Here is a 15,713-nt window from a genome sequence, read left to right as displayed (position 1 = left end):
TCATAACTGTCATTTAATTCCTAGGTTTTCCTCGGCTTGGTCCAAGGCACCAACCTGATCCAGCGGTTGATCAACGTGGCTTACACCTATGATAACCTAGCACACAGGTAAGAGAAGTATGATCCTCTGCATGTTGTTGACTTACACTATGCGTGGCCAACTATTCATTATTTTATCTTGCACTATGTATGACCAACTATTTATATACTTATATTATAGTATACTGTATTGTTAGATCATTTTATCAATACAGCCAACCATTTCTCTTGCACAGAGTTCTGAAGGCTCAATCAGACCACAGATCTCGACATGAAGGTAAGAATTATTTAACATTGGAAATGTCAAGGGATTTAATTATTTTAAATTATATTTATTAGTTTCAAGTCTGCTTCGTCATTGTTTTGATGTCAGTCACTCTGTCTCTCTGTTTTGAACAGTACCATTCATATAAAGTGTATTCTGACCCACAGTGACCCACTACTCCATGTGGTTGTTGGTGAGCTGGGCCCACTGCTGTTCCATGGTCAAGTCCAGTCTGGCTGACAGCGACCACCTCCACGACTGGTTGAAGAAACTTACCCTGCTGGTGCCTGAGGTGAGAACTAGTAGGGACCGTCGGCTGTTGCCTTTTAACCTGAATCCTAGGGCTCTCACCATTACAAATTTAAGTTGACTATTTATTGTCACACTAAAACTTTATTGTGTTTTCTGTTTGCCGTTTGGGCTTCGTAATCAAATATTGCACAGGGTAGATATGACAAGAATTGCGTAAACAGCTGATCTATGAGCTTACAGCGCTTAACACGTAAGCATGTAGATCAGCTATTTATGTATGAACATTTTTCAACATGGAAAACGATCGATGATTATGACAAAAAAAAATGTTTTATCTCAAATAATTGTGATTAAAACACACAAAGACAACACACAACACAATTACTGCATATTCGTCTAATGTGAAAATTAGACATAAAAGCTTATAAATGTGTTATGGGATATGTGTCTGGAGAACTCGACAATGGTCGGCCATCGCGACTAGAACGTTACCATTGCTGTTTAGAAACGGTTATGAGTTCGTCATGCATAGAAGGAAGCATGAGGTCAGTCCCCCTCAGGTTGGCAGAGGAAGTGTAGCTCCCAGGATTACATTAGATAATTGACACTGGGTGAAAAAATGGGTTGCACAATCATGGGACCCTGTCTGCAGAGGGCAGACAGGGTAGGGGTCGAAGGTTATAATTCATTTTCTGCACTAGGTATGTTGGGTGTGTTTTTTTTTTATGTTGTACGGGTCACTGTGTGCCTTTGTTGTCTTGTATTGTGTATTGTATTTGTATGCTGCAGAGCGGATCCTTGGGGTCCAAGACAAATTTCTCTCTTGGGAGACAAAATAAAGAAACCTTGAACCTTGATAAAAATTATTAAAAACAATAATTGGTTATGTGTGTTTGTGTTGACAGCCTGCAGTGAGACATGAGGCCTGTAACGGCCTCTACAAGCTCTCCCTGTCAGGCCTGGAGGGAGGAGAGTCCATCAACCGCTCCTTCCTGCTCCTTGCTGCCTCTACACTGCTGAAGTTCCTGCCCGACGCACAGGCTCTCAAACCACTGCGGGTAGGAGACGCACACACACACAAGGCCTTATTGTACAAGTCCTCAGTTAAACGCATTTACAATGTGTGGTCCATTCAAACACCGACAGCAGAGGGTACCAACCTCCTCATCACTGTCTTGCTCAAGGACACTTCGATGTGATGCCAGGAGGAGTGGGAACCTTCTGAATCCTTCTGCTCTCCGTCTTGACATCGCAATTTTAAAATCAGCCAAATTTCTCAAACCGGATCACAAACGATTCTGAGAATGGGCAGCCAGTTACACTTTCTTTTGCTCAATTAATGATACAATATATGGTCACGGTGGCACAGTCGTTAGTGCTGTCGCCTCACAGCTAGAAGGTCCTGGGTTTGATTCCCGCTGTGGGTGCTGGGGGCGTGTTTACTCTTGTCGACCAGGAAACTGTCATTGGGTTTATGCGTGTGTCTGTGTCTGTGTCTGTTTCTGCACAGGTGGAGGATTTTGAAGAAGAGCCTATGTTGAGGACTGGGTGTAAGGAGTACTTCTGGTTGCTGTGTAAACTCATAGACAACATCCATGTTAAAGATGCCAGCCAGGTGGGACCTTCAGATTGTAATAGTAGCGTAACGCTGGTGATGGCTATTCATCTTCAGTGGTCAAATGTTATTACAAAGCTGGTGTCTCTCTGTCTCTCATGCTGACATTAATTCTCTGTAGACCACCCTGTTGGACCTAGATGCTTTGGCCAGACACCTCGCAGACTGTATAAGGAGGTAAGAACAACCTTTTATTTCTGAGTATCGGCAGAATAAACTAACCTTTTTTAGATGGTTTTAATCTAACAATAATGTTGAATGTTCAATCTAGCCCATTATCTCAGTTTCCTTGATGCCTAAAATGAGAAATGGTCAGCTGCTAGCTTAGCTAGATAGTTGGTCACCAATCAGAGAAATGGCTTTTATTGTGTAATTCTCTCTCCCCGACGTTTAGGGACAAGGGGTTTAGCACTGACGAAAATAGGGCCCTTAGGGCTCTAGTTTAGTCCATGCTAAACCCCTTGCTAAACAACTGCACTGGCCATCTGTCAAGTTCCGTATCAATTATAAACTCCTCCTTCTCACCTACAAATGTCAAAACGCCCTGGCTCAACAGTACCTCTCAGGCCTCCTCCATAAACCTCCTGTGACAGGGAGCCTGCGCTCCACAAACTTGGACCTCCTCTCTGTCCCCAAGGCAGTCAAGCGAACCTTCGGGGATAGAGCCTTCAGAGTGGCAGCCCCCCCCACCCTGTGGAAGTCTCTCCCAATAGAGATTCACCATGCTCCAACACTGGACTCTTTTAAGGCTGCCTTGAAAAGACACTTATTCTCTCAGTCTTATGGCATATAGTTGTTGATTGTTGTTGGTACATTTTGTAAAGCGTCCTTGGGTTCATGAAAGCTGCTATATAAATTCAAGCTATTATTATTATTATTATTATACTACTTAGCCTTTTTTTAACTATTTTGAAAAACATTTTTGATTAGTTAAAATCTACAAGATCACAACGTGTTGATGTAGGCTATTTAACTATTCAAAAATGTTTTTCTAAATTGTAAAAAAAAAATCTAAGAAAATAAAATATAGCCCTTAGTGTCCTAGCAACACTAGTGTTTGGATGTAAGTTAACAAGCCATCATAAGTGACCCTTGACCTTCCCCTCCTCCCCAGCCGTGAGATCCTGGACCAGCAGGACGGAACCATCGAGGACGACGGACTGACGGGTCTCCTCCGTCTGGCCACCAGCGTCCTCAAACACAAACCCCCCTTCAAGTTCTCCCGCGAGGGGCAGGAGTTCCTGCGAGACGTCCACAACCTGCTCTTCCTGCTGCCCAGCCTCGCTGACCGCGCGCAGCCCAAGTGCAAGTCCCACGCCGCCCGGGCCGCCGCCTACGACCTGCTGGTGGAGACCGTGAAGGGCTCTGTGGAGAACTACCGTCTGCTCCACAACTGGGTCATGTCACAGCATATGCAAGGTGAGGACTTTCTTCTAACTGTAGATAACCTTTGCACTCAAAGGTTATCAGACCTGGTCCAAGTCCAACTACTGTATATTTGTGAGTAGAAAGCTCGCAAAAACGGCTTTGGCTAGCTGACCTTTTCACCACATTTTACGAGCCCGATTATTTATTTTAGAGTTGACTTAGTTTCTTGATGGAGGCGTCAAGCTTACCAACCGCTGACAAAATGGATAACCTTTACTACATTTTCCAGGGTCTTCTACATCTTTGGCATTTTAACCAATTGTTAAAAGACCTGAGGCCGATTATACAAATGCCTTCTAAATCAGTAGTTCTCAGACTTTCAAGCTTTTTGAAAAATGTTCAATAATAGTACTAGCTCGCAGCGCTGCACGAAGTGATGCCCTGTGAGCTTGATACAATGCTTTCCCAGTTTTAATGGGTTAAAGAAGCAATCCTACCACAAACTACCGTATCAAAACCAGAAACAATAACTCATAGCTAAGTTAACAGAAATTAAAATCTACGTTACCTTCTGTGTTGTTGTCCATCAGCCTCTCATGCCCCATACAAGTGGGACTACTGGCCCCATGACGATGTCCGAGCGGAGTGTCGCTTTGTGGGGCTGACCAACCTGGGTGCCACCTGCTACTTGGCCTCCACCATCCAACAACTCTACATGATCCCTGAGGCCCGCCAAGCCGTGTTCACAGCAAAGGTCAGTCACTGTTTACCCGTCCATCCAGTGTTTGTTTACTCCTGCCCAGATTATTAAAACTACACAGCATAAATTCTCATGTAATGTCTTTTATATTTGTAGTATGCAGAGGAGATCAAACATAAGACCACTCTGTTGGAACTCCAAAAGATGTTCACCTATCTGATGGTATGTGGGAGAATTAAGAAATGTGCATTCAGTTAACCATAATCCTAAAGTGGCCATTTTGCTGATAATCAAACTCGTTTTCTACCCGGAGGGTGACATAATTGCACAATGGCCTCCGTAGAATTATGGTTAATGGCGTCATGGTTTATCAATACGCAACTATTCACTAACTCCTGGTTAATTTGTCAAAGTAATTTGAGTTGTAAAAAAGTGTATTTGAACCTTTCAACGGCCAAGCATTTATGCCTCCCTTTGTATGATTAGGAGAGTGAAAGGAAGGCCTACAACCCCCGTCCTTTCTGTAAGACTTACACCATGGATAAACAGCCTCTGAACACTGGAGAACAGAAAGACATGACCGAGTTCTTCACCGACCTCATCACCAAGATAGAGGAGATGTCACAGGACCTGGTACACACACACACACAAACACAAACACACACCTCTAAACTGGAATTCAAATGCATAATTTTCTTTTAAAACATTACTCAATAGGTGTTAAAGGAGAATGCCCGGGGGTATTTGTAACCATTAAATCAGGACGCCCAGCGGTTTGTTTCTTCAGGACCTATTTCAAGGTTGTTCCGTGCCATTTAGGAAATAGCTTGAAGTAGCTAGATGTAGCCAAAACACCCCCGAGGCGATCGACAACAACGGGAGGTATGATTAATTCTAACGCGACTAGCGACGGGACCGCGATGGGCAGTCAAAAGGCTTTGGTTTTTATTTGGCTTCCTCACAATTGTACGATGAAAGCAACCATATTCTTTTATATAAAAGTAAAGAAAAATCCTAATACAGTATTCTGCTTTTTTCTCTCCTGTTAGAAAAATACAGTGAAGACTCTCTTTGGCGGCGTCATCACCAACAACGTTGTCTCTCTGGTAAGAATACAGCTCAATGTCGGAGGAGTGAAAGGTTGCTGTGTGTCAGTGTGTTGGGAGGTTTGTTATCCCATTAAAACCAGGGCTGTAAAAACATCATAAAAATGTGTGCAATATAAAATACATATATATATATATGCCAAATACATATACATTTGACTCAAATGTGGTGCTCAAACCGTTTCATGTCAATGATTTGAGGGTCCTTGACATGAAAAGGTTTGAGCACATATAGGAACATACGTTTTTCAGAAAGACATTTCCAGACATTTTGAATAACATTCTGCTTCTCCTCCAGGACTGTGACCACGTGAGTCAGACAGCTGAGGAGTTCTACACAGTCAGATGTCAGGTGGCTGACATGAAGAACATCTATGTGAGTCATTTGTACATTTTTCATTGATGGACTAGCAAGACGAAATAAAAAGAATAATCCAACAGGATAATAGCATGTTAACCACTTAAACCCTATGCTTTCCAAAACATTTGACAACGTGTCGCCGGTTGTGAGCATGCAGATCAGCTATCTCTGCAAAAATGCACTGATGTAAGACACAACAAACCATGTCCCTGGGTGCCTCTTCTACACCTACATACTGTAGCAGTAGGATTTGTGGTGCGATGTAGGTGTGAGGGCAGTGTAGCGGCCTGAACTCTTGATAAAGCCCTTTTTTAATTGAGCTTTGTTAAAACCCTATACAGTATATGCATACATGTTTATAGCTTGAATTTGTATACGTAGAAACAACGTACTTCGACTACAAGTGGGGTGCATACTTAGTTTAGACTAGTCATTGGTTAGACATGGGTTACGGTTAGGTTTAGGTGTGCTGCCCCGTGGGAGGTTAGGTTTAGGGTGAGGGTTTGAGATAGGTTGTAGTAGACCCTACAAGTTAGTCGAAGTATTCTTCATATTCCTTACCTGTATCCCCTCAGGAATCTCTTGACGAGGTAACCATCAAGGACACTTTGGAGGGAGACAATATGTACACCTGCTCCCAGTGTGGCAAGAAGGTCCGAGCTGAGAAACGGTGAATATAGACAACATACTTTCAATTGAATGCTTTATTATTAGCTAATTAATGGCCTAGCAGTCGCTAGTACGGTAACCACCTACAGTACCAACCACCATGCACAGTGCAGATTAAAATGGACTGCAGATTATTATTGACATTCCTTTAATATATCAAACTTCAATCAATTATCAATTACAACTTAATACACATATCTTTCTTTATCTTTTACAGTATCTACTTTCAGTTAGGCCACAGTCTTCCAGAACTGATCTAAGTTGTTCTGCTGGACTCTTGTGTGGTTGGAAATGAATGGATCAGAATTTGTTGATCACACGTTGACGTTGCGTTCATTTCAGGGCATGTTTCAAGAAGCTTCCTCGCATTCTGAGCTTCAACACCATGCGTTACACCTTCAACATGGTGACCATGATGAAGGAGAAGGTCAACACGCACTTCTCCTTTCCCCTGCGCCTCGACATGACACCCTACACAGAGGACTTCCTCATGGGCAAAGGAGAGCGCAAGGAGGGTATGGACATTTATTATTTAGTATTGGCCTATTTCCCACAAATGTTTCTTTGTCCACTGTAATGCCCAGAATAGGGCGTTCAAATGGTTAGTTAATTTGTATAAAAGCAGTGGGAAATCCATCCGATCCATCTAGTAATCTCTGTATTTGATCAAAGCAATGTGATTTAGAGTTTTCATATTTTCAGGATTCCGGGAGGAGGGCGAGGCAAAGGTCACGGAAAGCTACGAGTACGACCTCATTGGAGTGACGGTGCACACGGGCACGGCCGATGGCGGTCATTACTACAGCTTTATCCGAAATATCGTCAACCCACATGCCTACAAGAACAACAAGTGGTGAGCAGATACAGTCTACCATTCATTGTCAATGTAACCCAGCGACATAAAGATGCATCCGATGTTTGTACAGTAGCTGCTGCAAAAGATACAAAGCTACACAGCTACAAAAAAGATGAACTGGCTTCAACTTCAGATACAAAGAGTACAAAGTGACAAATATGCTGTAAATCTTTTTTGCATCTGCCCGTGTGAACGCTGCATGATGGTTAATTTCATAATCTTCTATAAAGCTGTATAATTTTGGATTAGTCCATTTAAACATTTGGTTAATATGTGTTTTTCTTTTTCTTTACACAAAGTGATGAAATGGATAGACTGCTTAATAATAATAATACGTTTAATCTCTCCAACCCCCCTCTAAAACTCCAGGTATCTGTTCAATGACGCTGAAGTGAAACCCTTTGACTCAGCCCAGCTCGCATCTGAATGTTTTGGTGGAGAGATGACGGTAAGAGCCAACACCAGAGAGAATAAAACGTATAGTGTTAGTATGACATTGGGTTGGATTGCATAATATTTTGTTTGTGTGTGTGTTCTTTCAGACTAAAACGTACGACTCTGTCACTGATAAGTTCATGGACTTCTCTTTTGAGAAGGTGAGCAGGGTCTTTTTATTCTCTGTATGTAAATGCACTTACTTTTCATGAGTGTTTTATTGAACATGACCTCATTCTGTCCAGACACACAGTGCCTACATGCTCTTCTATAAGAGGGTGGAGCTGGAAGAGGAGAATGGCAAAGACTTTAGTTTTGATGTTTCTCCTGATTTACTTGAGGTAACCTTCGCTCCATTTTCCCCTTTTATTAGTTGATCCAAGAAGCATTCCTTTATCGATGTGTCAAAAACAAACTGAATTCGGACATGAAATAATGCATTGTTTGTGACCTGCCCTAATCTCTTTTCAGTGGATTTGGCATGACAACATGCAGTTCCTACAGGACAAGAACATTTTTGAGCACACATACTTTGGGTAAGCAAGGACTCTAATAAATAATCTGTATTATATGTAAATATATAACATATTTATTTAATTATTTGTGTAACTGATCAACCTTACTCTAACCAGGATTTTAAAAAAAATAAGTATGTACACTTTTAAAGATGTTTTATCTACAAACATCTAATTAGAAAGGAGTGCCCAGTGGAATGCATATTATTTTCCAGGCCAGGTGGAACTCGTATGCAATAGTCATCTATGACGCATCTTTCACGTTTGACTTCATATTTGGGCAACCCCTATTGACTTTAACTATAAAATTAAAGTGATTATATTTCAAAAACATAAACACAATGGGGGGGGGGGGGAATGCTGGTGCTCATCATTCCAATGGTTTGCTAGATTAACCTCAGACAGACAAATACACAGGTCCCTGGACAGACAAACAGAACCCAGACAGACGGGGACGGAAAGATAAACTCCCTATTGCCTTTGGTGGCCTGGCAGAGATAATAAAGCGAATGATTCAAGTCAACTACACACAGCAGACATCTATGGCTCCTTGTGTGTGACGATTGTGATTGCGTTGCAGGTTCATGTGGCAGCTTTGCAGCAGCATTCCCAGCACTTTACCAGATCCCAAAGCCATCTCCCTTATGACCGCTAAGGTTAGTGTCCTGGACCACTTTGCTTCAATGAACGCATTGTGACGTGTTATACTGTAGATCTAAACAGATTTTGAATTTATAATATAAGCATCTTTTTCTGGCGTTCCCCTGGAACGCCCTTCAAGGACCCCTGTATGGTCAGCCGTCTTTGAGCATGTTGGATAGATGTTAAGCATGGATGTCTGAACTGTACGCAGTTTAACCATTTAAGCTCCATTTTATTCTTCATCTTATGATGGTGTGGTGTGGGGAAAAATTGCAAATCTAAAAGCTCACAATGTATTTTGACATTGTGGATCACACTCATTTCACAGAAAAGTCGAAGGTTGTTGTATGTGGAGTGTTTCGGCTTTACCGAGTTTCTCTGTGCACACTTTGGATGAGAAAACCATGACGTCAATCTGAGATAAATAAATAACACTGCTTTTATTGTCTTCATTTCGATCACAGCTGAGCACATCGTTTGTCCTTGAGACTTTCATTCACTCCAAGGAGAAGGTAATGAACAACACAGCCTATCAGACCCTACAGTCATTTTTGCACACCTGCTTTTATTCAGTACCTGGACCTACTATAATGAGTTGTTGTTATGTCCACAGCCCACGATGCTGCAGTGGATAGAACTCCTCACCAAACAGTTCAATAACAGCCAAGCGGCTTGCGAGGTTAGGCTTAGAAAAACCATCCGTAACTGTGTTCATCCTATAAATGTGCTCTCAATGCTTCAATTCAATGATTTCCAGTAGCTTAGTGGCCCACAATTAACTACTGTGCAGTTAAACATTATCCTTGGATATTGTGCGTTTCAGTGGTTTTTAGATCGCATGGCGGATGACAATTGGTGGCCCATGCAGATTCTCATCAAGTGTCCCAATCAGATCGTCAGACAGGCAAGTCAAACCAAAACTGACCGATTAGCCCTTTGCTAAGTCCCTCCCCAACCATCCTTAGCAATGGTTGCTAAACTATTTGGATTGGCTTTTTTTGGGTGGGGTTAAGCTAAGGGCTAATTGTAATTTTGTGTTACATTTCCTGAAATGTGCCTTTCAGTTTTACTTGACATATTTTCACTGTAATGTTACTATTACTCCTGTGCATTTTTCTGGTTTGCTGTAGGGATGTTAATGAGAGTATATTAAATGTAATGTGTGTGATTTATTCATTTAATTTTCATGGTATGATAGAAATGTACAGTTGGTGTTTAAAAAGAGAGTACAGACATTTTACACCACTGTCCCTCTCGTATCCCTGCAGATGTTCCAGAGGTTATGTATCCACGTCATCCAGAGACTCAGACCGGTACACGCTCACCTCTACCTGCAGCCAGGCATGGAGGACGGGTAAGGATGGACACACGTGTTGCTTAGTTAAGCTTAGTTACCTAGTATTGCTTCAATGAAACTATGACATTTTTAATTCTGTCATTTGTATTCACCATAACTTTTTTTTTCTGGCTGCATTTAGACTTTTTTTTTATTTGCTTATCTTTAGTAGTCACAGAATATTCATACTGTTGATAATTCGAGAGACGTTCACTGGGTGTTCGCAAGAGAAAAAGAAAAACTATTATAAAGCTCAATAGTTAGTCAATTGAAAATGTAATGTGGTCGCGATACAGGAAGAGGGGTATGAGCGCTCTAGAAAATTGTCTAACATGGAAGTGGATGGGAGGCGAGTTTTAGCAATCATGTGATTTCCTTGTTTCTGGCTTCATTCATAAAGAGGAAAAACAACAAAAACATCACATCGCGATGCATTGTGAGTAGATCTGCCAGCTAAGTGGTGCAATGTTACCCAACATGACTATGCCACTAGAGGTGTGCAGTATGACTGAACGTTGTCATGTCTGTGATAATAGTTGGCTGACAGTGATACACACAGAGGGAGCCATGTCTCACCCAGTGGCCATGCGTTTTGGACACTTGAGAAAGTTTCATGCTCCAACAACATTGCTGAAACACACTTAAGGGTTAAGTGGCAATAGTCTATAATTGTTTAATCACACTGACGAGAGAGTGTTGGTTAGTAATTGTAGTAGTTTCTTGACTCATGGGAACTTTGCGGTTATGTATGCATTGACAACACTTTTCCAGTCAATTATTACTTGCACCAGCTCCTATGACCACTGACCACAGGATGGATAGCCGACTGTGAGGCAACTCACGCAGTTCTAGACACTGAGAACTAGGCTCTGACGGACGTTCTGGCAGTGACCAAAACTTTGGCCAATAAAGGTGTCACCTGAGTCTGACATTCAGATGATTTGACCTGAAGGCACATTGCACCAGTCACATACCTTAAAGAAGGCCATAATCAGAGTGTGTGGACTACTTGCTGTATATGTCATGCCCATTTGCCCAGACCATTCATCCTAGTCACTCTCTCCTCTTCCTGTCTCTGGGTTTCTCCAGCTCTGATGACATGGATGGACCGGTGGAGGACATTGGCAGTCGCTCTTGTGTGACACGCTTTGTCAAAACGCTGCTATCAATCATGGAGCACGGAGTCAAGCCCCACAGCAAACACCTCACAGAGTATTTTGCCTTCCTTTACGAGTTTGCAAAGATGGGGGAAGAGGAGGTGGGTTGGTGCTCCTCAAGTACAGCAAAATTGAAAATGTTATCAGAGTTGAGGGACAAATAAAGATTGAAAATGAAGTCTTTCTTACTAGTTTGAATTAAATGTGGATAGAAAGATGTTTCTACAAAGACACCATTTGTGATAAATAGTATACGGTATAAGACTTTGACTCACTTGATGTCTAAATGTGTTTTTTAAATGTTCAACAGAGTCAGTTTCTACTGTCTCTACAAGCCATCTCTATCATGGTGCACTTCTACATGGGAACAAAGGGTCCAGAAAATGTAAGTTCCAAGCCTACTGTATAAAAGTTTTGAAAAACAAAATGCTCGAAGTTATTATCCCTTGGTCTCTAAAAGTGCATTACATGCGCCTTCTGATAGTCATTCAGAACTTCTGATGGGTGGTCTCAAAACTTTAGCAGAACTCCTGCACCCCCAGATGTCCTGACTAGTTCAGAAGGAAGGAGCATGTGTTGACTTTAAGCCTGTGTGTTCCCACCAGTCATGGAATGTCAGGAATATCATGGAATTCCATTTGATTGTTTATAGAGACATAAATTGAGTGAGGGGCAAACCCATCCTCTCTGAAAGGTTGCAACACATGTCTCCAGCTTAAACTGAGGAGATTGTGATTATATGAGCAACGCGCTAAGAAATTCTTCAGATACATTTTAGTCACATCACACAGCAAACTGTTGATTTTTCCATGGTTTTGTATTCCATGTGACAGTACGTGCGTGACCTGACTCCTCCCCTTCAGCCGCAGGTGGAGGTTCTGTCTGAGGAGGAAGGAGAGGAGGAGGACGAGGAAGAGGACATCCTGTCCCTGGCAGAGGAGAAGTATCGTCCCGCTGCTCTGGAGAAGATGATCGCCCTCATCGCCCTGCTGGTGGAGCAGTCCCGCTCAGAGAGGTACAATCTCTACATGGATGATTCACCTACTGTTAATTTACACCCTTTAAGACCTCTATATGTTTTTCCGGTCACCCAACCTCCGTTGTTTTCCCCAGACATTTGACACTGTCTCAGAGTGACATGGCGGCTCTGACCGGTGGGAAAGGCTTCCCCTTCCTCTTCCAACACATCAGGGACGGCATCAACATCAGACAGACCTGCAACCTCATCTTCAGCCTCTGCCGCTACAACAACCGCCTGGCTGAGCATGTAGGTTTACTTTCTCTACACACACACACACACACACACTTGTGTTACTATCAACAACATCAAGAGCACTCGAATGCCTAACCGTAGCTCAAAGAAATTGCCATGGCCATTATAATGACCACTGCCCTCAAGAGGGCCTGAAAATTTTCCCCATGAGTCACATTTGTCTTGTTTTACTGTCCTTGAGTTTTGACCCCACGTGGAAGCACGCTCTCTCTCTCACGCACTCACTCACTCAACACTCTCTCACACACACACACACACACACACACCCCTCCTTTCTGTCTGGAGTGTAGTTTTGCACTCTGTGTGTGTGTGGCACAGTTAACCCGGTCGATGCCAAATTTTGCACACACACTCCCTAGATGCCAACGATGAATCTCTGCCCAATTATTTTCCAGAACGGCCTGTTATAGCCTGTTATAGTCATCACACTATCTCTATAGTCATGTGTTCAAGCCGGATCTGTCGGATATTTCATATTCCATCCTAAATGGCTTTCAAAGTTTTCAGTATTGGCTCGTTTTGAACAAAAAGCCTCAAATCATGAATGCAGCGTGCAATGTACGTGAAATCTTTCACAGACTTTCCTACTAGGCTGAGTAATATATCCCACCCTTTTCACATTGGCCTGTTATAGCGCCACCAGGAGACCTGGTGGAGACCTGTGCCCTGAGGGGCACTTTATCTAGTTTTTCTCTAATCTCTTCTCTACAAGCTTGTGTTGTGAGCAGAATGTTTACACCTGTTGTGACCTGCCCAGAATTGGGACGCTAGGTTTGGATGTTGATGGTATTTGCTATTAACTCATGTACTTCTTTCCATTGCAGATTGTGTCCATGCTCTTCACTTCAATAGCAAAGCTCACTCCTGAGGTAAGCATAGTTCTATGAAAAATAAATAAACAGTGACGGTTTAGTGAACACATCCAGCTGTGATGTCAGTATATTGCTTCAAGCGTAAATGTCGTCTGGTGGGAATATAACAAGGCAGCATGATTCATGTCGTTTGTTGTACTGTTGTTGTTTGTCTCGATGTTTGAGTGTTTATGGACCACAATAGAAACAAGCCTTTGGCTTTTTTGTGATTATTCATTTGGCTTTTTTTTTAACGTACTGCTGTACTTTGAAACTGTTGTTAAATTAATGATAATTGTTATCGCTACTATCAAGTAGAGCGTTAAGTTATGAACAAACGGCAACCATATTCTGCCATATTCTGCTCTGATCAGTCAGCACAGGATATAAGAACAGCTAAAATGATTTTTTTTCATCTACTTGTTCTTCATCGTCGTGTTGTGGTGTTTTGTTTTGCCGTCAGGCTGCCAATCCGTTCTTCAAGCTGCTGACCATGCTGATGGAGTTTGCTGGTGGACCTCCAGGCATGCCTTCCTTCGCCTCCTACATCCTGCAGAGGATCTGGGAGGTATGGCACTTACTATTATTTATGGTCACGATGTGAAGTTCAGTAAAAACAAAATTGCCCACATTTATAGGCTACTACTCTATGTTCAGAGACTGAATGGCCTGACGTGGCCTGTTTCACATTCACTTTTGATAAATGCACCAAAAGCGTAATGGCCACGAATACAAATGTGTTTATTATTTGTTTTCTTCTCATCAGGTGATTGAGTACAACCCATCCCAGTGTCTGGACTGGCTGGCCGTGCAAACGCCCAGGAACAAGCTGGCACACAGCTGGGTGCTGCAGAACATGGAGAACTGGGTGGAACGCTTCCTGCTGGCACACAATTACCCCCGCGTCCGCACATGTAAGAAACCTTATTTATACTCCAACAGGTAGTTGAAATAAGCTCTCTACAAAAACACAGCTGTGGCTGATAAGACGGCGTCTTAGCAGAGCAGAGCCGGCTAAGTGACTAGGGTAGCAGCACTCTGTCAGACGGTGACCCATGTATTTCCAGGATAACTGAGAAATAACACTATTTTGAGAGCGAAATGCCCCACAATATGAATACATTTGTATATGTTTTATTTTGATGGTAACTGTCTCGCCTCTCCTCCCTCAGCGGCGGCGTATCTCCTGGTCTCCCTCATCCCCAGCAACTCCTTCCGCCAGATGTTCCGCTCCACGCGCTCGCTCCACATCCCCACACGAGAGCTGCCGCTGTCCCCAGACACCACGGTGGTCCTCCACCAGGTGTACAACCTGCTGCTGGGCCTGCTGGCGCGCGCCAAGCTCTATGTGGACGCCAGTGTGCACGGCACCACCAAGCTGGTTCAGTACTTCAGCTTCATGACCTACTGTCTCATCTCCAAGACGGAGAAGCTCATGTTCTCTGGATACTTCATGGACCTCTGGAATCTCTTCCAGGTGAGAATTTGGAAGTCATTGTCTTTTTTTTTTTTTTTTACCCCAAGTGATGTTGGGGCCTTGGTCTAGAAGCGAGGAGTTTGGCATGCTCAACTCTAGATCTTTTCAAAAGGACTAGAGTCCTATTTTGGGCATGTCATTATAGGCAACGTTTTTCAACATTTTTAAGAACCATTAAATGTAGACTCTGCCAATTTGGAGTTGGATTTAATTCAGCCTTAGTGTAATATCATTACTATTTTAACCCATTAAGACACTGATTCTAAATGCCTTTTAAATTGGAAGTTCTTAAACTATATATTTGGCTCAATGTTTGTTTTGTAAACGCCATTGACAATGAATGGAACATTTACGTCATAATGTATTACGTCATATTGTCTCTTCATTGTTAAAGGGACACTTCACCCTTTTTGCAAAAACATAAATGTTAATGACGTTTAGGAGCTTTAGAACACTTTCCTGGGGGTCTTTATGTGTGTAATATGTGGTTTTAGATATTTTAGATTGTAGCAGTGAGCCTGTTGTCTCTGATGTCATGGACACTGGTCTCACTACCTTCCTGGACTACAATTCCAATAATTCTTTGGTGCACTGCTCCTCCTTGTGGATAGGGGGGAGAGCTCTTACTGAGACAACATGTAGTCCAGGAAGGAAGTGAGCCCAGTGTCCATGACATCAGAGACAACAGGCTCACTGCTACAATCTAAAATATCTAAAACCACATATTGCACACATAAAGACCCCCAGGAAACTGTTCTAATGCTCCTAAACGTCATTAACCCATTCTGACCTGAGAT

At 42.6% G+C, this 15,713-nt stretch overlaps 1 protein-coding gene across 2 annotated transcripts in view; it reads left to right on the top strand.

Moving 5' to 3' along the window:
* usp34 (ubiquitin specific peptidase 34) overlaps positions 1-15,713 on the top strand; it is a 67,144-nt gene that overhangs the window by 41,367 nt on the left and 10,064 nt on the right. Inside the window, exons 35-66 of one of the 2 annotated variants that reach the window (XM_080760243.1) lie at positions 25-107; positions 275-315; positions 471-595; positions 1,461-1,613; positions 2,066-2,170; positions 2,292-2,347; positions 3,285-3,589; positions 4,129-4,292; positions 4,395-4,460; positions 4,725-4,871; positions 5,288-5,344; positions 5,643-5,720; positions 6,281-6,375; positions 6,717-6,889; positions 7,077-7,227; positions 7,600-7,678; positions 7,773-7,826; positions 7,911-8,006; positions 8,137-8,201; positions 8,761-8,836; positions 9,287-9,334; positions 9,436-9,501; positions 9,646-9,726; positions 10,091-10,176; positions 11,248-11,416; positions 11,626-11,700; positions 12,179-12,330; positions 12,429-12,582; positions 13,413-13,457; positions 13,903-14,007; positions 14,206-14,353; positions 14,612-14,916. In XM_080760243.1, the coding sequence (XP_080616369.1) occupies positions 25-107; positions 275-315; positions 471-595; positions 1,461-1,613; positions 2,066-2,170; positions 2,292-2,347; positions 3,285-3,589; positions 4,129-4,292; positions 4,395-4,460; positions 4,725-4,871; positions 5,288-5,344; positions 5,643-5,720; positions 6,281-6,375; positions 6,717-6,889; positions 7,077-7,227; positions 7,600-7,678; positions 7,773-7,826; positions 7,911-8,006; positions 8,137-8,201; positions 8,761-8,836; positions 9,287-9,334; positions 9,436-9,501; positions 9,646-9,726; positions 10,091-10,176; positions 11,248-11,416; positions 11,626-11,700; positions 12,179-12,330; positions 12,429-12,582; positions 13,413-13,457; positions 13,903-14,007; positions 14,206-14,353; positions 14,612-14,916 (3,603 nt within the window). Of the gene's footprint in view, positions 1-24; positions 108-274; positions 316-470; positions 596-1,460; positions 1,614-2,065; positions 2,171-2,291; positions 2,348-3,284; positions 3,590-4,128; positions 4,293-4,394; positions 4,461-4,724; positions 4,872-5,287; positions 5,345-5,642; positions 5,721-6,280; positions 6,376-6,716; positions 6,890-7,076; positions 7,228-7,599; positions 7,679-7,772; positions 7,827-7,910; positions 8,007-8,136; positions 8,202-8,760; positions 8,837-9,286; positions 9,335-9,435; positions 9,502-9,645; positions 9,727-10,090; positions 10,177-11,247; positions 11,417-11,625; positions 11,701-12,148; positions 12,331-12,428; positions 12,583-13,412; positions 13,458-13,902; positions 14,008-14,205; positions 14,354-14,611; positions 14,917-15,713 lie in introns of both variants that reach the window. The other variant, XM_080760242.1, reaches the window with a different exon arrangement.

Source organism: Protomyctophum bolini (assembly GCF_963924005.1).
Source record: "Protomyctophum bolini genome assembly, chromosome: 3".
In the NCBI taxonomy this organism is placed as follows: domain Eukaryota; kingdom Metazoa; phylum Chordata; class Actinopteri; order Myctophiformes; family Myctophidae; genus Protomyctophum; species Protomyctophum bolini.
Note: the sequence above shows the minus strand (reverse complement) of the source record. Positions and strands in the feature narration are given on the sequence as shown.